At 37.0% G+C, this 20817-nt stretch overlaps 1 protein-coding gene across 1 annotated transcript in view; it reads right to left on the bottom strand.

Moving 5' to 3' along the window:
• Nucleotides 1–3819: 3819 nt before the first annotated feature.
• SMARCA5 (SNF2 related chromatin remodeling ATPase 5) overlaps nucleotides 3820–20817 on the bottom strand; it is a 37351-nt gene continuing 20353 nt past the window's right edge. Inside the window, exons 11-24 of the mRNA XM_070415238.1 lie at nucleotides 19016–19242; nucleotides 17200–17321; nucleotides 16963–17115; nucleotides 15490–15622; nucleotides 12398–12546; nucleotides 12090–12209; nucleotides 11484–11594; nucleotides 10829–10942; nucleotides 10508–10630; nucleotides 9272–9404; nucleotides 8575–8693; nucleotides 7985–8197; nucleotides 6169–6276; nucleotides 3820–5057 (exon numbers count right to left, since the gene is read on the bottom strand). Of these exons, the coding sequence (XP_070271339.1) occupies nucleotides 4992–5057; nucleotides 6169–6276; nucleotides 7985–8197; nucleotides 8575–8693; nucleotides 9272–9404; nucleotides 10508–10630; nucleotides 10829–10942; nucleotides 11484–11594; nucleotides 12090–12209; nucleotides 12398–12546; nucleotides 15490–15622; nucleotides 16963–17115; nucleotides 17200–17321; nucleotides 19016–19242 (1891 nt within the window). The 3' untranslated portion in view covers nucleotides 3820–4991. The remainder of the gene's footprint in view (nucleotides 5058–6168; nucleotides 6277–7984; nucleotides 8198–8574; nucleotides 8694–9271; nucleotides 9405–10507; nucleotides 10631–10828; nucleotides 10943–11483; nucleotides 11595–12089; nucleotides 12210–12397; nucleotides 12547–15489; nucleotides 15623–16962; nucleotides 17116–17199; nucleotides 17322–19015; nucleotides 19243–20817) is intronic.

Raw genomic sequence — 20817 nt, 5'->3', positions numbered from 1 at the left:
CTAGCTGGTTTGGCTCAGTGGATAGAGCGTCGGCCTGCGGACCGGGGGTCCCAGATTCGATTCCGGTCAAGGGCACATGCCCAGGGTTGCGGGCTCGATCCCCAGTGCGGGGTGTGCAGGAGGCAGCCAGTCAATGATTCTCTTTCATCATTGATGTTTCTCTTTCCCTCTCCCTTCCTCTCTAAAATCAATAAAAATTAAAAATGGCAATAGGAATGTGTTCTATGCCTGGAGCAAGTGCAATATTTTGAACTTGATTCAACTTCCTCATACTTTTTCAACTTGAGATTGTTACTGGGAAGGGGACCTGGTCCTGAACGGGTCTGCCTCAGGCCAGTGGGTAGTGTGTGAGTTCTGGACTTCGTGCAGGAAGGATGACACACGTCCAGGAGAATTTTAGAGGATGTTTATGAAAGCTGGAGGCAGTAAAACAAGAAAGGGCTGGGGAAATGAGCCTAGGCTGGGCTGCTTTGGCTCACTAAGTCAGAAAAAAAGGGGGCCTTGGGGACAGATTCAAGTGGTTTGCCCGGGATGAACTGCCACTGCCCATTGCTGTCCTGGTTGCAAGCCTCCTGGGGTCCCTTAGAATTGAGGAGATGTGTGCCTGTGGGGGGAAAAAGGCAGGGGGGAGAGGGGGGCGGTGAAGGCTCCAGTGTACTCCTGGCAGGGAGAGAGTGAGGTGGGAGCTTTGTTTTGAGGGGTTTTAAAGTTTTAAAGGCTGGGTGTTTAGGGGAGGATCTCAATAGAATATTCACCAGCTTTATGCTTATGTACCAAAATGAGGTTTATTCTTTTAACTTCATCTGTCCTTGGGTAGGGTTGGCAAATGGCACTAATTAGATTTCTGCTGTCTCCCTGAGTAGGGTGATTTAAGCTATTTGCCCTCACTTACTCTTACATGCCCCTGGTTTAGGGAAGATAGGATTTAATAGATGGCTGCAAATTGCTTGCATCTAGATTTTCTATATGGCTGCAAACTGCTGTTTAACCGTCTGTTTCCCTATTCTGCTTGTCTTGGCTTACTAGCCTGGCTCAAGATTGCTCACTGAATTAACATTTTTTTTAAGATAATGTTTTTATTGATTTTAGAGAGAGGGAGAGGGAGAAACATCAATGATGAGAGAGAATCATTGATTGGCTGCCTCCTGCATGCCTCCTACTGGGGATTGAGCCTGCAACCCAGGCATGTATCCTGACCAGGAATTGAACCATGATCTCCTGGTTCATGGATCGATGCTCAACCACTGAGCCACACTGGCTGGGCTGAATTAACATTTTTAAGATTACATAAACACAATATTATAAAGCATAATTCTATTTGAGAAAAATATTTGAAACCTATCAACAGATAGGCTAATTAGCAAAGTGTTAAATACTAAAATATTGACCAGTTTACTTTTTTGCTATGATATATCTACATGTAACAAGATATTGTGTCTCCTTTAAGGAAGACCAACATTTAGAGGTGCATATAAATGCAACTACCCTAAATTAGGACTGTTTCATTCAGATTTCCGAGGTAAATATGACTTTTAATATGTTGTAGTAAGTATAAGCACTGCTATAAAATTAGGCACACTTCATCTACTATACGTTAAGTACCCTAAATAAATAAGTTTGCTATTGGAAATGTTGGCAGCAGCGAGAACGGCGCCAGATATTAGACCAGGGGGATCAGATGGGACCTTGGTTCAGAACCTCAATACTTGAGTTCTGCCTAAGAAAGAATTCAGAGCCAAGACTCAAACTATAAGAGCACATTTATTTAGAAAATCACAGGCAGAGGGGGATGGGCAGAGGTGGAAGAGGATATAGGGGGGGAAAAGAAAAAAAAGGTGACTGAAATTTAAAAACAAGAAAAAAAGTCACAGAAGTAGAGGGAGAAGTAGAAGCAGGCTCAGGAAACAAGTTACAGAGGCAAAGGGGCCTTTGGAGCATAGGAGAAAGATGAAGTTATCACTTCTGGAAGTAGGGGGAACAATGAAGAAGGGAAAAGTGCGGGAACATCCTAAGGGCTTTTAAAGGCAGGGGATTTTAGGGGAGGATCTAGGGGAGAATCCTATATAATAAGAGGCTAATATGCAAATCGACTGAGCAGCAGACTGACTGGTCACTATGATGCACACTGACCACCAGGGGGCAGATGCTCAATGCAGGAGCTGCCCCCTGGTGGTCAGTGCACTCCCACAGGGGGAGCGCCGCTCAGCCAGAAGCCGGGCTCATGGCTGGCGAGCTCAGTGGTAGTGGCAGGAGCCTCTTCTGCCTCTGCGGCAGGACTAAGGATGTCCAACTGCCGGCTTAGGCCTGCTCTGGGACTGCGAGAGGGCACAGGCTGGGCTGAGGGAACCCCCCACTGAGTGCACGAATTTTGTGCATCGGGCCTCTAGTCTCAATATAATATTCATCTGCTTTTCCAGGTGTGTCCTTGGGGGTGGGGGGTCATTATTCAATGCAGCTGGTCCTGAGGTAGCCTGTTGTTGCTTGTCTGGTTTTGCTGCTTTTCTGGGCCTGGAGCTGACAACACAACTGAGGCCTAGATGTATTTGATGTGTCAGAACCTCAATGTCCTGGAGGCTTAATGCTTAAAGACTATTCTCCAGCTCCCTTGTTCGTTCCCCCTCTAAGGGGGGTGGAGGGGGGGGAGGGTCTAATGCATATGACTAGAAACATGCCATAGTTGGAAAAAGTAATGTTACCCTGGGGGTGAGGTCCTTGATTTCCCAGTTTTGCCTGTTGCTAGGCACCTGCAACTTTCCATGATAACCTTCTGTACCCTGCCTTTCCTCTTTGCTCTGATCTTGTCTGCCTCCACAGAAAAATCTCCATTATCATTTCTTCAAGGTTTTAATGTTAGTATTTAAAATATTAACGTTGAAAATGATTACCTTTTATCAGTTTTATCTGGATCTCAATAAAATATAATCTTCCTATATAGAGAGACAGCCTTACTCAGTTATTAAATGTAACATTCTGAATAACAAACGACTGTAACCCTGTTCACCTATGTAAGCACCATCTTCTAGGTTGGCCTCAGGCACCATTCTACGTTTAAAGCTTCTTCTTCCTCAATGGAAATTGAAAAAAAAATTGGAAATATACTTTCAACTTTTAGTCTATCTTCTCCTGTTTAAATCATGGTCTGACCATGCTTCCTTCCTTTAACAGTATATATAAAAAACATGGCTTTACTTTATTCTAGGTAAACATACAGTAGCAACAGCCAAATTGACTTGGGAAACACCAGTCTCACAAATTGGCTAAACTGATATACTAAATTTGAGTATTGTTTCTTCCACACTTTTTTCAAGTGTTTCCCTTTCTTTTGTATTTGAGTCCACATGTTCTTAGGGGCTGGCACTATATATTTGATTCATTTTGCATTTCTACTGTCTATTCCCCCACCCCCACTCCCACCCCAGCTTTAGACCACTTCTCTTCCTTTAGAAAACATCACTTCTTTGTGTGTCCCCTGTAACATTTCCTCAGGCTTTTATTTTTCCCTACTATTTCTTCCAAAATGAGGTCACCACTCTTAGTAGCTCCTTCCATGAAAAAGAGTAAGCTTTCCTCAAATTTTCCATACATTAGATCTATGACTATTATTTTAAGAATCCAAGGTAGTATAGAAATCACTTTGGGGGGAACACAAAACAAATTCAAATTACTCTACATCTGCCATAAACATTGTTTTGTTCAACACACAGAAATTTTAAAGGAAGAAGTCTAACTAAGTAAAGGGAAAAGATAATGTCTTAAGGAAATAAGTGAATAAAAATCAACTCAGAAAAGAAAGATAAAGAAATGGAAAGAAAAGACCACTTAAGGATTATAAAAGTTATATTTATTCACGATGCTACATTTATTGCATTCCCTTAGAAAAATGGAGAACTGTTTATGTACCCAATTTGTACATATAAAACTTTATACAAATTATGTGTAGCACATAAAGGCTTCTGGTACAGCTAAAATCCTGACACTACAATTTGGGTAATCCTGCTGCAGGGTCTCCAGTTTGTCAAGTCTGTCCATAGAAAATTAAAAACTGGAATTACAGTCAGTCTTGCTGCTCACATGTAAAAATTATTTTAAAATATAATAAAATAAAATTTTCAATTCTCTAAAACTCAAAAAAGGTAAACTGGAAGGGGATACATTTTGTTACCAATTTCAGTTTAACAGCATGACAAATTCACAACCTTATTTTGCCTGGGAAAATAATCACCTTAGTTTTGACATTATCTTTCTAAGTTGTGGCTGCTTTAGAAGGTATTTAGTCAAAATTTCACCAAACAATTAAAAAAAATAATATTCCTCTTATAAAATGGTAACACCTAAGGAACCAGAAGATACTAAATGTCTTTGGCTATACAACTAAAAGGCCATTTCCCAAAAGAATGGGGCATATTCACCTCACAACCAACTACAGAAATAGAAAGCATAACAGAAATATGCATAGAATATAATAATTTTTCTTGCCTTTTTCTCCCATTCTACCCATGTAATAAGCAAGGAGAATTTATACAATCTTTCCAGATGAGACTAAATAGCACTACAAAGATGATACCCAAATTTCTGCAAAGGCAAGTGAATTAAAACAATTACAGAACTAAGTGAAAACTGAAGGGACAAATGTCATTTGCAATTTTTTTTGTTTGCTTTTTTTAAGCCCTGTGAGTGTAGAAACTATAGCTGACAAACAAATAGGCACAATCTTCACATATGGAACTATAATAGAAAAATAAATCAAATGAAACATTTATTAATAAATGAAGCCTATTTTATTATTTCAAGTGTTAATGATAAAAAAAATTTCAGCACAGCTGTTGCATTTAAAAAAGTGAAACTACATACTATGTTTCTAGCTCAATAAACAGATGAACCTGATGTCTTTGAATGACATAACAATTGAGCATTGTACAGTACATCTTATGAAGACCCGTAAATTAAAGAACTACTGGTTTAAAGTTAGTGATTATGAAACAAATGTGTATTCATAGTTTCAGCTTCTTTTTTCTTCCTCGACCATCAGGTGCTCCATCCATTTTACGTTTCTGTGTCTATAAACAAACAGAAGGATTACTTTTCATCACAAGACTAATGTTAAGTGTATTAACAGACACACCATAGCACTTTACTAATAACTGCTACATAGTAATAGGTATTAGATGCTCTTACTCAGAATCTTATCTACTCATATTGCTAACAAATAAAAAAATTTTAATGCTAATGAAATAACTCATAAGCAGCAGGTAAATACACCAAATATCTAAAATGCCCTCTTACCAAAAGAAAGCAGTAATAATAAGTATTTTGTGAGATTATGTATATATTAGATATTATCCAGAAACATTTATTTATTCATGATTTTATAAACTATTAAATAACAAGATGGCTTCTTTACAAGTTTTGCTTTCACATTGCTAAGATATCAATCACTAGGACAATAAATCAAGTTCATAGTGAAGTTGTAAAGCCATTGCTTTCTTACTATTTTTTTTTTTTGAGTTAATGGAAACAAGTCTTTATTAAGTAACTTTTAATATCAGAAAATAAAACGCTTATAATTCTCTTTACAGCAAATATATAATATCAGTGCTTTGGCCATCTTAAGTTAATCCTAATATTTCTTTAAACACTCTAAATTATAACTTGTATTCCCCAAGGTCACATGTACACTCCTGGCATTCATACTTTGCAGATTTTCACAAATCCCCCATATTTATGAACTATCATATCATAATGTGATTTCACCCACAATGCAATCAAGTTTAATTTATACTTTAAGTGACCCAAGGCTATATTATTTACCAAAACCAAAACAAAAGGAACCTAATATCAATGATAGCCAAGTAGTGCACAGATTCTTAAAAAGAAAAAAATTAAGTGCTCAAATCTATATATGTAAAAGGCTAATATGCAAAGTGCCCTTGCGGGAGTTCAGCCTGGAGTTCTATCCTTCACTATGACGTGCGCTGACCACCAGGGGGCGGCATGGAATGAAGGAAGGCCCCGGCCAGCAACCAGCAGCCAGGGAAGGGAGGCCCCAGTTGGCAGCCGGCAGCCAGAAGGCCCCAATTGGCCCTGATCATCAGCCAAGCCTAGGGACCCTACCCGTGCACAAATTTCGTGCACCGGGCCTCTCGTATTTACATATTTGTGACTACTTACTGAAGGCTTTGGTCCTCTTTTCTTTTTCTCTGCCTTCTCCTTTTCTTCTAGTTCCATGTTTTCTCTTTCAATCAAGGTTATTAAGGTGTTACACCTCCTTTGGAGCTCCTGAGTTGCAAACATAAATTTATACAGTATTTGTATTTTTCATTATACATTTCATGATTATAGTTAGAGTATGTTTAAATAGAGTAATATAAAGTCACTTACACCCCTGCAATAAATATAAGGATAAAAATGTATTTGTAAATATTTCTATTATTTAAAGCCAAACTACTGTGATTCTTTATAAACCCTTCACTCACTTCAGAATTAACAGTGAAAATGAATATCTCATAATATATGCAACACTGCTACTAAGATCTATGCCTGAGAACTGTCATTTATATCCAAACTTAGGTAATAGTGTGCATATTTGAGGGTCAAAAAATCAACTAGAGCCCTAGTCAGTTTTGCTCAGTGGATAGTGTCAGCCTGTGGACTGAAGGGCCCTGGGTTCGATTTCGGTCAAGGGCACATGCCCGGGTTGCGGGCTCAGTCCCCAGTGGGGGGTGTGCAGGAGGCAGGCAATCAACGAGTCTCTCATTATTGATGTTCCTGTCTATCTCCTTCTACCTTCCTCTCTGAAATAAAAATACATTTTTAAAAATCAACTATAACTAACTTTAGTAAGAGGTGCATATAATCTTTGCCTTAAAAGCATTATCAGTACCACATGCCATCCTTCCCAATTTTGAAATTATAGGCAATGAAGTTTACGATGAGCTCTACCTCATCTCTCTCCAGTAACCTATATAGCCTCCAGAGAAGATTTTAGAGTATAGTGTAGAAGTAGATAATCCTCCCCAAAAAACAGGAGTCTACTTGTTGCTGGCTAGCAGCTCCCTTCCTTCCTGAGCAAAAATTATTTTCTTATAGTGATACTATTACACAATCACAGCAAAATCATTTTAAAATACTGTTTTATAGAATATACCATACAAGGTTTAGAAATATTTGCAATAGCATAGAGCTAGGAGGTAGAACACTGTATTTCCCTTAACAGGGGCACTGTGAGGCACATATGCCAGGATGTGTTACAGATGTGCTGCAGTATGAATTCTCTTGGCTCTTAGGAAAGGATTACACCTCAACTGTTTATAAGGGGCCATACATATTATTAATTTTTATGTGTGACTTAACATAAAACATGATAGAAAATTAATACACAGTTTTACACCATGGCATTGTAATGGTAAATCGATGTGACCCTACGTGTCTTGTTGTACTCAGCACAAAACCGTGCTTATGAACTATATAAATAGTTCCTACTTGAAAGGGCATATGGTAGAGCTGTTAGCAACTGAATCTATAACCTCTAATTACATTATAATGCATTTGCACCTCAGCATTTCCCAAATTAGGGTTTCACAAAACAGCAACCCCTCTGGATGTTTACTGGGGGGAAAAATTCTTCAGTCGTCAAACATGAAAAGATTGCCCACTATCCCACATTTTGAAGAGTGACGGTACGTTTTAAGTATACCTAAGGAAATCGTATTATAAATATAAAGATGTTTAAACTTTTTTTATCCCAATATTTCCCAAACTTAAAACTTTTGGACATGTTACTATCTATAATAGTAAAGGATAGGACCAATAAACTCAAGTTGTAGATGGTACTGGGATTTTAACTGATTTAACCTATGACACCAACAATATTTTAACAAAATTTACCTCAAAGATGCAGTGGAAGCACAATTTTCTCTAAGAAAAGAAGTTACCTTAGTTAGAGAATAGTAACCGTTTGCGCATTACACAAGACCCAAGCACTCACCATTGCAGTTCTGGATTTAAGAAACCAATCAAATCTGAACTGAGGAGAGTTGCGAATACACTGTCGCAGTTCATCATAAACATTTTCTTTGTCGAATCCAAGCTTATGAAGCATGCAGATCAGAAAACGATCCTCTTCTTCAGTATAGTTTTTTCCTTTGTTAGTACCGTATGATATTCTCAGCTGATGAAAAGGTGCTTTGTACCGTCCAATCTAGCAAAGTCAGATTTTACATTATATAAAATCTAAATCCTATATAATCTGTATTTCAAACTCAGCTTTAGTAAAATTAGCTATACTATATTTCAAATCAGAATTTTCTACCCATAACACCTCAACTGCATTATATCCTCTTTGTCCTAAAACAATTTTAGTCTTTACTGTTCTAAAGAGAAAGAGCTGACTGCCTCAGACCCAGATACAGTAACTGAAATCTGAGGTAAATTCAGTTGAGAGAATGCCTGTAACATTTGAATGTTTTTCTCTGAAGAAAACTCTAATTTTAAATCATCATTCTTTTCTTTGTTAAAAGTTATTTTAATTTTTATACAGGTAGGAGTTACTAACTACCACATTAATGTGCAAAGTACCTTTGTATCAAGTGCTTTTTTGATACTAATTCTTCTTTGAATTCTTGCCTCTCCCCTTTCAATCTGAGCCATAATTTTTTCTATGTCCTGGAGCTCATTGCATCTTTCCCAAAACACAGCTGTAAAATAAAAGTTGGACAGATAAGATGGGTGGGAGGGAGAGAAATATAACTTGTTAGTATTAATGCTCTTATTTTATTCGCTAAGAAATGTTTCCAGTTCTCCCAAATATAATACTGGAAAGTAAATAGGTATTTATAATTTCTCAGTTTCCTTAACTGTAAAAAAAATAAAGAGATAAATTGGATGATTTAAATATCTCCCAATTCTTCAATTTCTGCTGCTCTGAAATTCTAAGCAGACTCATCACAGCCCAACTACACATATACACTTGACAATCCAACTGACTTCAGGAAACAGGTGTTAATTGAGAAGTTATGGAGAGAGATAAAGTACTAATGACAGCATATTTTTCAGCAACCTATTCTTACTTTCTTGGCTATAGCTATTTAGCTAGGGTAAAAAAATAAACAATTGTGTCATTTTAAAGAAGGGAACATTTTCTAACTCAGTTTTAAGAAGTTGAGGCAAAATTTGGCTTATCAAAACACAGAAATTCAGAGTAAGAAAATCTGAACTTTCCAGCAGCTCTCCAAAAGCCTGAGAACATTCTTATACCGATTAAAGTAAGAGTTACCTGAATATTCAATAACTTCTTCTGGAGTTTTTCCTTCTACTTCTCTTGCTATATTTTCAATATCATCACGACCCCACTTCTCATTAGCTTTGATAAACTGGTTAAAATCTCTCTTATTCCAATTGGTAAATCCCTTCAAAGCAACAGAAACAATATTTAATCACAGCACAATGAACTTAGAAAAGATGCTATTTACATTTTATCGATGCTTGTAAGTATTACAGGAAATACTAATTTTTGCTTGTTCCTCATCTTTTTGTTATTATTAATCCTCACCCGAGGATATTTTTCCCATTGCTTTTTAGAGAGGGTGGGAGGGAGGGAGGAGAGAGTTAGGAACATCGATGTGAGAGAGACACATCGATTGGTTGCCTCCTGCATGCATACACTCACCAGGCTTGGGATCTAACCTGCAACCCAGGTATGTGCCCTTGACCGGGAATCTAACCTGTGACCCCTTGGTGCTGAGAGTGGATGCTCTGGACATTCAGCCCCTCCCCCCACCACCACCACACCCCCTGGCCAGGGTTCTAGTTTATCTTTTTTTAAATTAAATATTTTTCAGTGGTAACTTGCATGTACACATATATTGCGCAAATACCCAACCTAACTGGAAGAGACTAAGAAACGCTGCATGTAAAGGTGACATTTTCACTGAGCTCTGACAGATAAGGAGTTCGTTCGCCAGGAAGAATGAACATAACTTAAAGAGCAGAGACATAAGAAAAGGGAAAACGAAGTTTTAATGTTAGATTAAGGCCAGATTCTGAAAGACTTTTATTGAACTCTAAAGGACGATAAGCAAAAAGTACCAAGCAAAGATGTATAACTGACAATTATAACTTAGTAGCAATGTGGAAGATTCACAAGAAAGGAAAGATGAGAACACTAGAAGAAAGGTAATCAAAAGGACACCCACTTAACCAAGGCTGGTGAAAATCTATCATCTTCTCAACTACCTTAACTAGTGACAATCAAAATATAGCCTTAACCCGTATGCCCATGTTTTATCATCTTCAATTGCTCCACTTTGAAACAAAAATTTGTACTCTTTTGTTCAGGAAGTTTTTCTGTATTTTAGTTGCAATTATAGTTTGGTCCTAGGAGCATGTCCATGCAGCGTCCACTTACTCCGCCACCATTTTTAATCCCCAAAACTTGTACTCCTTTGTATACCCCAACACAATACCTTACAAAACGACAGTTACTAAATTTTGTATTGATTGAAGACTATACCTGTGTTAGAAGCTTCTCTTTTTCTTCTAACTCTTCATCATTAAGGGGTTCAGCTTCATCAATTTTAAGCTGTTCTTCTTTTTGTGCCTGTGCTGCATTTGGTAGGTCAGGATTTCGAGGTACCTAAAAAAAATATATTTTCCTATGTCATCAATCAGTAAAATTTACAAAAAATGTGATGGACTAATTAACTCTTAAACTAAATGACATTTCACAAATTTTAATCCAACCATGCAAGAAAACGTACCAAGAGCTTCTATTTATTTTATTAAGTTAAAAACAAACCAGATTAGTTATGAACAAAGTGTCATTTGTTATTACCTTGTACCCAATGGTTTTTCTGTAATACAGAATCTCTTTTTCCAATAATTCAAATAAACGTGGAGGAAAGAACTGGAAATCCTGAACATTGGGTTGTTTTGGAGGTCGAGGAGCCTAAAGAAAAAGAAAATTATATTGTCCATAAAGAATAAACTATTTTGCTTTAAATCTATCTCTAATCATCTTTAGTCCATAAACCATGGCAACCAATTTTTTAAGCAAGAAAATTCATATTTCAATACAACTGAAATAACAATCATTTAAATGCAGATCCAAAATCAATTTTAAGAAAACTTTTAGCAATTAAAAACTGACTGAGGCACACTATAAGAAATCACACAAAATGCAAATTTCCTGGCAAATTTGGTAAGAATAAAAGAGCCCAGCCAGTGTAGCTCAGTGGTTGAGCTTTGACCTATGAACCAAGAGGTCAGGGTTCAATTCCCAGTCAGGGCACATGCCTGGGTTGCAGGCTCAGTTCCCAGTAGGGAGCATGCAGGAGGCAGCTGATCCATGATTCTCTCCCATCATTGATGCTTCTATCTCTCCCTCTCCCTTTCTCTCTGAAAGCAATGAAAACATACTTAAAAAAAGAAGAGGAGAAAAAAATAATTCACATTTCCAATATCCAAGTTTTTTTGCTCTGTCAACTCACCTTGGGTGCTTTAGGTTCACTCACACGAAGAGCTTCCCTAAAATAGGCATCAACGGCATAGTTGGCTTTTCTTTCTCGTTTAGGTGGTTCAATCCACTCTGTGAATGCAATCTAGCAGATGAGAAACAATTCAAATCACAGATTTTTATATCTAGTTGCATATCTTACAGGAATGCTAGTTACATCATTTAGGCCAGCGGTTGCCAACCTTTCGGACCTCGTGGACCACCGATTGGCGACCGCTGATTTAGATTACTTCTTGCAAATGGAAAGATATTCATAAAATCCTGGACTACAAGCTCTACAAGAACAGGGACTGTGATACTTTGTTCAACACTGTAATCAACATGTAGTATAATGTCTAGTGAAGAGAACAGGCTATTCAGTAAGTATTTTTTGACCGAATTAATAATTCTGTTCAGTGAGGGGGGGAAAAGGTACAAAATGTATACTACAACTCAAATTAGAAGAAAAATGTAGATACATATGTAGCCTAGACAATATTTAGAGGATATCATGTCTAAATGTTAATAAATTTACAACTAACATTGAAAATTCCAAGTTTTAAGTAAAAAAAGCCTTTGAGTCAGCAAAGCCTCTAAGTACCTTTTGTTTTTCTCTATAGTCTTCCCCTTCGAAGTTATAAACACTCGACTCCGTGTCCATTGTGAAGTTCCTAAGGGAGCTCTCACCCATCTTGGAGAGTTTCTCATTCATCTCCGCAGTCTAGGAACAAAAGAAACACCTTTTAGTTTAAGAATTTAAAAAGCAGAACTATGGTCAAGTGGCTTAGGCTTCACAGTACACAAAAACTTTTATGGAAATAACACTATAATTCACGTAACAATTCTTTCCTCAGTTTGGGTTTAAAATATTTCACATATGAAAACATTATCATTTAATCTATATCTCACCTTCTTTGCACCTCTTTCCAAAATACCATCAATGTCCTCATCAGTAATCTCACTTTCCTTTGAAGCAAATACATGTGTTGCCCCATGTCTAATCATTTGAAGCATTTCATCTTTCCCAATTTTGTTCAGATTCTGATCCACAAGTCTTCCTGAAAAAAGATTATGTTGTATAATGTTAACTGAACTTTATTTTACTGGAAACCTGAAATTTTAAATGTCAGATCTAACAGTGTATCATTTTGCTTCAAATATCAGTCATTTCATATGTCACATATACTTTTCATTTTTATATAAAATTTAAAGCCAAATTTTCACTTGGTAAGCTTTGAAATGTTTCTAAACCTATTTACGTATTATGTAATGAAGCCTGTTTTATATTCAATAAAATATATTCTTGTATTGGGCGAATAATAGTAATTTGGGATATGTAAAACTGAAATTATTAGCAAGATTAATAAAAAAAGTATCAAGAGATGAGAACATTATAAACACAAGAAGTTTCTGAAAGCAGAAAGATGTTAATACTAAAACTCTCAAATCAACTTTTCCTATTCAGAATGGTGGAGTACAAAAAAACCTTCAAATCTCCAAATTTTATGTAAGGACCAAAATATACATCAATTTCTGAAAACTCCCTAATCTTAAAAACTGAAACTGTTGAAAGTTTATCTTGATCACAGAGAAAAATAAACACCAGAAAAGTAATTATTAAGATCTCCAACTGGCAAGAATTTTGCCAACTATGTAATTTGTGTTTTCAAAAATATAGCATCAAAGCAAAACAAAATACTACATAGAATTGTTTTCAACCTCAAGGGCAACTCACATATACTTATACAAATTAATATTCAAGTTGTAATAAGTAGCTAAAGATCCAAGTCCCCCAGTGGATGCCTGAAATCACAGATAGTACCGAACCCTCCATATACTGTATTTTTTCTTATACATACAAACCTATGATAAAGTTTAATTTATAAATAAGGCACAGTAAGAAATTAACAATAGCTATTAATAAAGAACAATTAGAATATATTTATAATAAAAGTTGTGTGAATGTGGTCTCTCTCTGATAACCGAGACAGCTACCAAGTGACTAATGGGCAGGTAGCCTATACAGCAAGCATGTCAAACTTAAAGGCTAACAGGGGCCAAATAAACGAGGTATGTGGCCCACGGGAGAGATTGATATGCTTGCTATACAGCATAGATACACTGGACAAAGGGATCATTCATGTCCCAAGTAGGACGGAAGCGGGAGATTTCATTATGCTACATTATGAACAGCACACAATTTAAAAGGAACTGTTTTTGTTTTTGTTTTTTTCTAAAAATAGCCCTTAAGCATTTTTAGACTGTGGATGACTATGGATAACAAAACCACACAAAGCAAAACTGTGAATAAGAAGGAACTATTGTATCCACAGAGCATTTTTCTTTGGGTTAAAACCCACCACACTGCTGTCAAAACTGTCCTTAGGCTTATGTAAACTACTTCCTTGTGAAGGAGCTTTTCAGAATACAGGGCTTCCGGGGGTTCTCATATTATGTCCCTAAGTCCACAAGACAGTAACAGAGGCATGCACCCGATTAACAAAGCTACTGGCACAAAATCTGCCCCAGTAAATAACTTTAAAAAATAAGCTGAAAAACTCAAACAGATTTTCTAAGTAAAGGAATTAATATTATTTTAATATAAAACAAACATGTTTCATAGGTGAGAATAATTGAGAACAAGAGCCACATGGCAGGTGTTTTCTAAACACATGGATAACTGTGAGGGGAAAAAACAACTAATCATTACATCACCCATGAGAAACTTCACTCTTTAGCAAGTCCCTTTAAGTTCCCAGAGATTTTCCTAATTATACACTTCACTCTAATAGTTACTATAGTTCCTGAACCCATGTCTGAGTCACTTTCTAGCTGTACTGGTATAAAACGGTGGACAAGTGACTTGCTCCTACCTGATGCTAACCTCAATCTGGCATGAAGACTAAAGGACATAACGGATGTAAAGACTGTTTGGCACAAAGCAAGATTCAATGTTAAACTACTATTAACAAAAACAACTAGAAATAAGCAATCATTTACTGTCTTCAGGTATTCAGACGTGTGACCAACACTATGGCTGGCATTATGAGACAGATAGCAAAGAAATGTGACATTTATATAGAAATTAGAGACTGGTTGACAAAACCAAGATACATACATTATCAGTGAACATGGTAACAGTGTACCTCTCAGTTTTTCAGACAGAAAAAATATGCTCATGATGCATTATGAGAAGGAAAATAACTAATGTCGGTTTAAAATTATGGAGAATTTTTTTTTTCCATTTTGTTTCGTAGGTCAATGCTCAACCACTGAGCCATGCTGGCCAGGCTTTTCTCCATGTCTCATCATCATCAATAGCTTCGTGAAAACATAAATCTCTTCCTTAAAAGGTGATCTACAGTAAGAACTTGAAATTTCCTTCAATTAATTCAAAATAAAATTCCACTTTCCTTTAGTCCTATTTCCATAAATGTTTATTCCATTTCTCCCTCTCACTAAGCTCCTTGAAAGAAAGAACATTGGTCACTTTCATTCACCAGTGTATTGTCAGCACTAAGAACAGTGCCTGGCATCTGCTGGGAGCTCAATAAATAGTTGCAGACTAGACAAAGAGTATTAATAATCAGTTTTGAGTTTCATTTTTTTCTTCAGTATCCCTCAGAGTCATCAATGGAGTGCTAGTACATGTAAATCATAATCACCATAGCTCTGTTCAATATGCACCACACTGAATGCTAAGTATTTTATGAATATTATTCCTTAATCCTTAAAAATCCTAAATAGTAGTTACCTTTATCCTGATTTACTAGATGAAAAAACAGGTTCAGATGGTATAAAAGAATTGCTAACTGGCAGTCAATATTCAAATATAAACCTTTCTGAGCCCTAATATATCCCTTTAGCAAAACTAAAGCTTACTATCTCTGGATGCTAGCTTGAGTCAATAGATGTTTAATAACAGGAATCTCCTTCAAAATCCAGGGGGAAAACATCCATCAATACAACTTGGGTAAATTTTTTTAAGGTCTAAGGCTCACCTTGTTGAATAACTATTGAATCCAGTCTGAGTTTCATCTCAGCACGTTCCACTATTCTTTCTTCTACGGTGTTATCAGTTATAAAGCGGAACACTCTGACAGTCTTGGTTTGTCCAATTCTATGTGCTCGGTCCTAGGCAAATTACCATATATTTTGAATAAGGTAAAAATTCACACAAATAACATTTGAAAAATGTGTGTATACTAAGAAACGGAATTTAAATATTCAAGCAAAAACTTTTAAAAATTAGTAACAAAAAACTATACTAAAAATAGATTCACAGTATGTTATAGTACATTTCTTAAATTCTCAAAGTTTCTTAGTTTCAATCAAATTAACTGGTTATCTCACAAGGAAAACTTTTAGGAGGTATAGAACACATCATAGCTGCTGAATCTGTGAGAACTATCAGATTAGTTTTACTAAATTATACTGAGATAAACTACACATAATGTCTCAAGGCAATAAGTAACTATAGTTTTTAGGTTTGATAGTTTATTAAAAATCTTTTTCAAAATGTTTTTCTACCTAAGTCAAATATAAATTTAAACTGCTATGAACTCTACAAACAATATAAAAATCCCAGTCTGGTAAGTTCAACAAACCACATTCCTATCAAACACCCCCATCTTATTGCTTCATCTTCCGAAGAATATAGGATAGAAGTGACTAACACCAGAGATGTAACAGTTGGGTCTACGTTCACCAATATCATAGGTCAAGTCTCTAGCAATAGTATCAGTCTTAAGAATTTGTTAAGTTTTCTATTTAATCTACAGATCATAAACTTTCTCAAAAAAGAATCATCTTCCTGATCTAGCCAAGGTATTCCCACACATGGGCCTAAATTTTAAGCATCTAATGTGGCAGGAAGTTTGTAGTTCACAAAACCTATTTCCTGTCCTTCTAGAGCACAACTACATGATCATTTAGCGATTCCCTTGCAGTCAAGTATGCTATTTGACTAGCTCTGCCCAAGGAATATTAGGGCAATTTCAGGTCTCACCCATAAAAAATTTTCCTCAGCTCTCTCTCTCTCTTCCCCCTTCTGCCACCAGAATGCAGAGCACAAAGCAGGACTCCAAGGTCCTAAGATATGACAAAGCTGTAAAATGGAAATACAGATGGTCCCAGGCTTACACTGGTTTGATGATTTTCCGACTTTACGATGGTGTCACACCAGTAGAAACCGGGTAGGCTAAACTCTAATATTTGGCAGGTTAAATGCCTTTTCAACTTACAGTATTTTAAACTTAATGATGAGATTATGTCCCAAGAACATAACTCCATTGTAAGTCAAAGAGCATGTGTATATTGATATAGATGGAAGAGCAACTGTAAAGTATCACTGAACTATCAGGTCAGAGGAAAATAACATTCTAATCAGTTAAATCACTGGCATTTGTAGATTATTATATTGCTTTAACTAAAAAATCTGTAAGTATAAAATAATAAATTTATTTATCTCTTACCATGGCCTGGAGATCTACTTGGGGATTCCAATCTGAATCATACAAAATTACTACATCAGCAGTGGCAAGATTGATGCCAAGACCACCAGCACGTGTGCTTAACATGAAAACAAACTTTGTGCTGTTTGGTTCATTATATGCATTGATGGAGTCCTATACACATAAAATAAAAGAAATGTCAGACAACTGTTTTATCTGATATTTATTTTTTATCTCCCCTTTCTGGATTTTACTCACTTGTCTCTCATCATGGGGTGTCTGCCCATCCAATCTGCAGTACTCATAATTTCTCCACATGCAGTAATCTTCCAAAATGTCCAATACCCTTGTCATCTGACTGAAGATTAGTACACGTGAACCTATTGAATATAATAGCACATTATCATAAAAAAAACAAAACCCTCTTTAAAAATTTAAAGCTAACCAATTACTCCTTAATTTTAAGTTACCTACTTGGTTACAAGAAAAATTACATTATTTATTAACCGAGTCAGTCACTCCTCATCTTTTCCCCATTATGACATATATAGAAAAGGGCAACATTTGTACAGCACACTAAGGTAAATAGGAAAGGGTATATGTGTCTACTCTGGAAGGTCTTGCCACCCCAAAGGCTGAATCGTTACCTTTTAATCACACATATAGGGTGGGACAAAAGTTGTTAGTGAATTGGCTTTTAAATATCCTACACTTCAACTTTAGGAAATGCCAGAATCGTCTTTCTTTTCTGTAGTGCTCATTTTAGCATTTGAACTTTTAAAAAGTTTTCATCAGTTTTTATTTTTTAAACTGATTTTGAGAGAGGAAGGGAGGAAACACTGATGTGAGAGTGAAACATCGATTGACTGTTTTTGATAGTCATTATCATATAGTCATCTATTGGTGTAACTGTCATTCTTATCAAAATACACAGAGAAAGCCCAGCCAGTGTGGCTCAGTTGTTTGAGCATCATGACACCCACCAAGAGGTGGCTGATTCAATTCCCAGTCAGGGCACATGCCCGAGTTGTACATGCAGGAGGCAGCTGATGGATGATGTTTCTCTCATAGATGTTTCTATCCCCCCCTCTCCCTTCCTCTCTCTAAAACTAATAAAAACATACATTAAAAAAAATAGAGAGAAGGACTTGTATGCATGCACATAAGCATAACCAATGGACGAAAGGCACTGGGAGGGGGGTAAGGGCATGTGCCGGGGGGTCAGTTGGGGGAAGGTCAATTGGGAGAAAAAAAAAGGAGACATATGTACTACTATTTGTGATACTTTAAACAATAAAAAAAAAAAAATAGAGAAACAAATGGAGAAATCTGAAATCTGACAGGAGAAAAGCAGGTACAATATAGATAAAAACAAGTTTTGCCATGAGTTTATAATTGTTAAAGCTGGATCTATACTAAGTTAGCTGTAAATTCATAAAATTGGACCCATATACATAATATTTAAGTAATTGAATAACAATACCACAAACACCATCACTGTCTACCCAAGTATCTAGGAACTGTTTATAGGTGGGGAGAGCATTCTTAGCATTTTATAACAAAAAGTTGGTATTTCTGGGAAAACATATATAAAATAAGAACTCTTCCCCCCCAAATCCAGAAGTATGGTTGCCTTAACTCCTGATACTTTCTAAACGACTTAAAGCCTATAATTTGGAAGAAGGTGGAGCTCAAATAATGAATAGAAGTTTTTAAATATTCTACACTTCAACTTTAGGAAATCCCATCTTTTCATGTAGTGCTCCTTGACATTCAAACTTTAAAAAAATTTTCATTACTTCTTTTTTTTTAAAAAAAACTGATTTTTAGAGAAAGGAAGGGAGGAAAGAGAGAAACATCGATATGATAGTGAAACATCGATATAAAGTGAAACATTGATCAGCTGCCTCCTGCATGCCACCTACCGGGGATCGAAGTGGCAACCCAAGTATAAGCCCTGACCTGGAATTGAACTGGCAACCTTTCAGTGCATGGGATGATGCCCAACCAACTGAGCCACACTGGCCAGGGCAGGGCTCATTACTTCTTATTATGATACAGGTAACACAGATACCTTGTTCTTTTAGTTTAGGAAGCAGCTTGTCTAGCACTACCATCTTGCCACTGTTGGTGACCAAATGCATATCTGTTGTATAAGGTGGTCCAGGCTCCGCTCCATCGAAGAGGTATGGGTGATTACAGCACTTCCTCAACTGCATCAGGATGTTCAATAACCTCATTTTGTCCATTTTCCCTGCAGAGTTCAGAATGTCTATATCCTTCATTAATATCCGAGTATACCTATTGGGAGAAAAATATATTGAGAGGGCTCAAATGTTCCCTGATCAGTTCCTGCCACTTTACACACTCAATCACCTTCCCTACTTCAATCCAAAAAAAAAAAACACCCACAAAAAACCTGTAAAAAACAACCCATCAACTTCTCAAGTGTGGTTAGGAATTTCCCATATATAATCTCTTTTTTCCTGTTTTTCTCTATTGCCCTCAGTGTTCTTATGTCCACGCTTGTGCCTTGGGCATTGAGGCCCAAAATAGCATAAATTCATCTCCTTGGGATAAATTAAAACAGTATAATACCACATTTAAAAAATAATTAGTAAGCGTTAACTTAAAACCTAAGTTTAAACATGGTTTTAATTTTCAATCTTTTCTAAGAGAAGAATTTCATATCCATTGTAGCTAGTACAGCATTTGGGTACAAACACTAATTGAGGAGGGAGGAAGAAGCATGAGAGGTGAGGCATGATGAGGAGCATAAGAGGAATACAACATGATTTAAATACAAATAAAAGTACATGGGAGAGGTCATATAAGCTACAGCCACAGGCCAGATTGTAAAAAGCCTTGAATACACACTAAGTATTTAGACATTATCCTGCAGGACAGAGCAATCTGTCTAAATAGCAAAGTTTCAGGACCTTGAAACCTCAACAAAGCAAGCTGAATAACCTACGCAATCTATGCTTAACAACTCCAATTATGGGGCACAAAATATTATTAAAGGCAGTCCTTTCCATCACAGTTCTAAGATAGTTTATCAGTATGTTTAGCTAAAAAAGATCTGTCGTCCTTTAGCACAGACTCATGTTTTAGTTCTGTAGAGTCATACAAGATAAGCCTAGTATCTTTGCTACCTTATAAAAGCCTTTCAAAGGTTTTGAGGATATTTAAGGTGGTCTACCATAGTCCTATGGTGGTTCTTTTCCATTAACACATCCATTTCTTTAAATCACAGCCTTTCATTATGTTTCCCAACTACTCCAGCCCCTTGAAAATACTTATCAATATTAAGTACAGAATTGAATATACTTGAGATGTGGTGTAACCAGTAAAGAACAAGGTGGTTAATTATTTCCTGCCCTTAAACACTACACTTACATTAATACTCCCGCTCATCCGGGCCCCATTGCACCTGCCGCGGGCTCGCACTCGATCAGTCCCAATCAGGAGAGGCTTGTGCCGCTGCAGCAGTGCTCGCCAGCCACACTCACCAGCCATGAGCCCTGCGTCTGGCACCCTCCTGAGGGGAGTAGCCTGGAATTGGGCCGAATCCAGCTCTTTGACATCCCCCGAAGGGTCCTGGATTTCGAGAGGGCACAGGCCAGGCCGAGGGCCCCACCAGTGCACGATTAGGGGTGGGGAGGGACTGTGGGAGGGCTCCAGGGCATGTCCAGCCCATCTCGCTCAGTCCTCATCAGCCGACCCAAGCAGCAAGCTAACCTACCGGTCGGAGTGTCTGCACATCATAGCAACTGGTCAACCAGTAGACTGTCTGCCACCCTGGTGGTCAGTGCGAGTCATAGCAAGCGGCTGAGTGGCCTTAGCATATCACTAGCATATTACACTTTGATTGGT

This window comes from Myotis yumanensis, unplaced genomic scaffold (genome assembly GCF_028538775.1).
Source record: "Myotis yumanensis isolate MYYU_CA2020_CCGP unplaced genomic scaffold, mMyoYum1.0.hap1 SCAF_5, whole genome shotgun sequence".
In the NCBI taxonomy this organism is placed as follows: Eukaryota; Metazoa; Chordata; class Mammalia; order Chiroptera; family Vespertilionidae; genus Myotis; species Myotis yumanensis.
The sequence above is the reverse complement of the archived record's forward strand: the minus strand, read 5'-3'. Positions and strand labels throughout refer to the sequence as shown.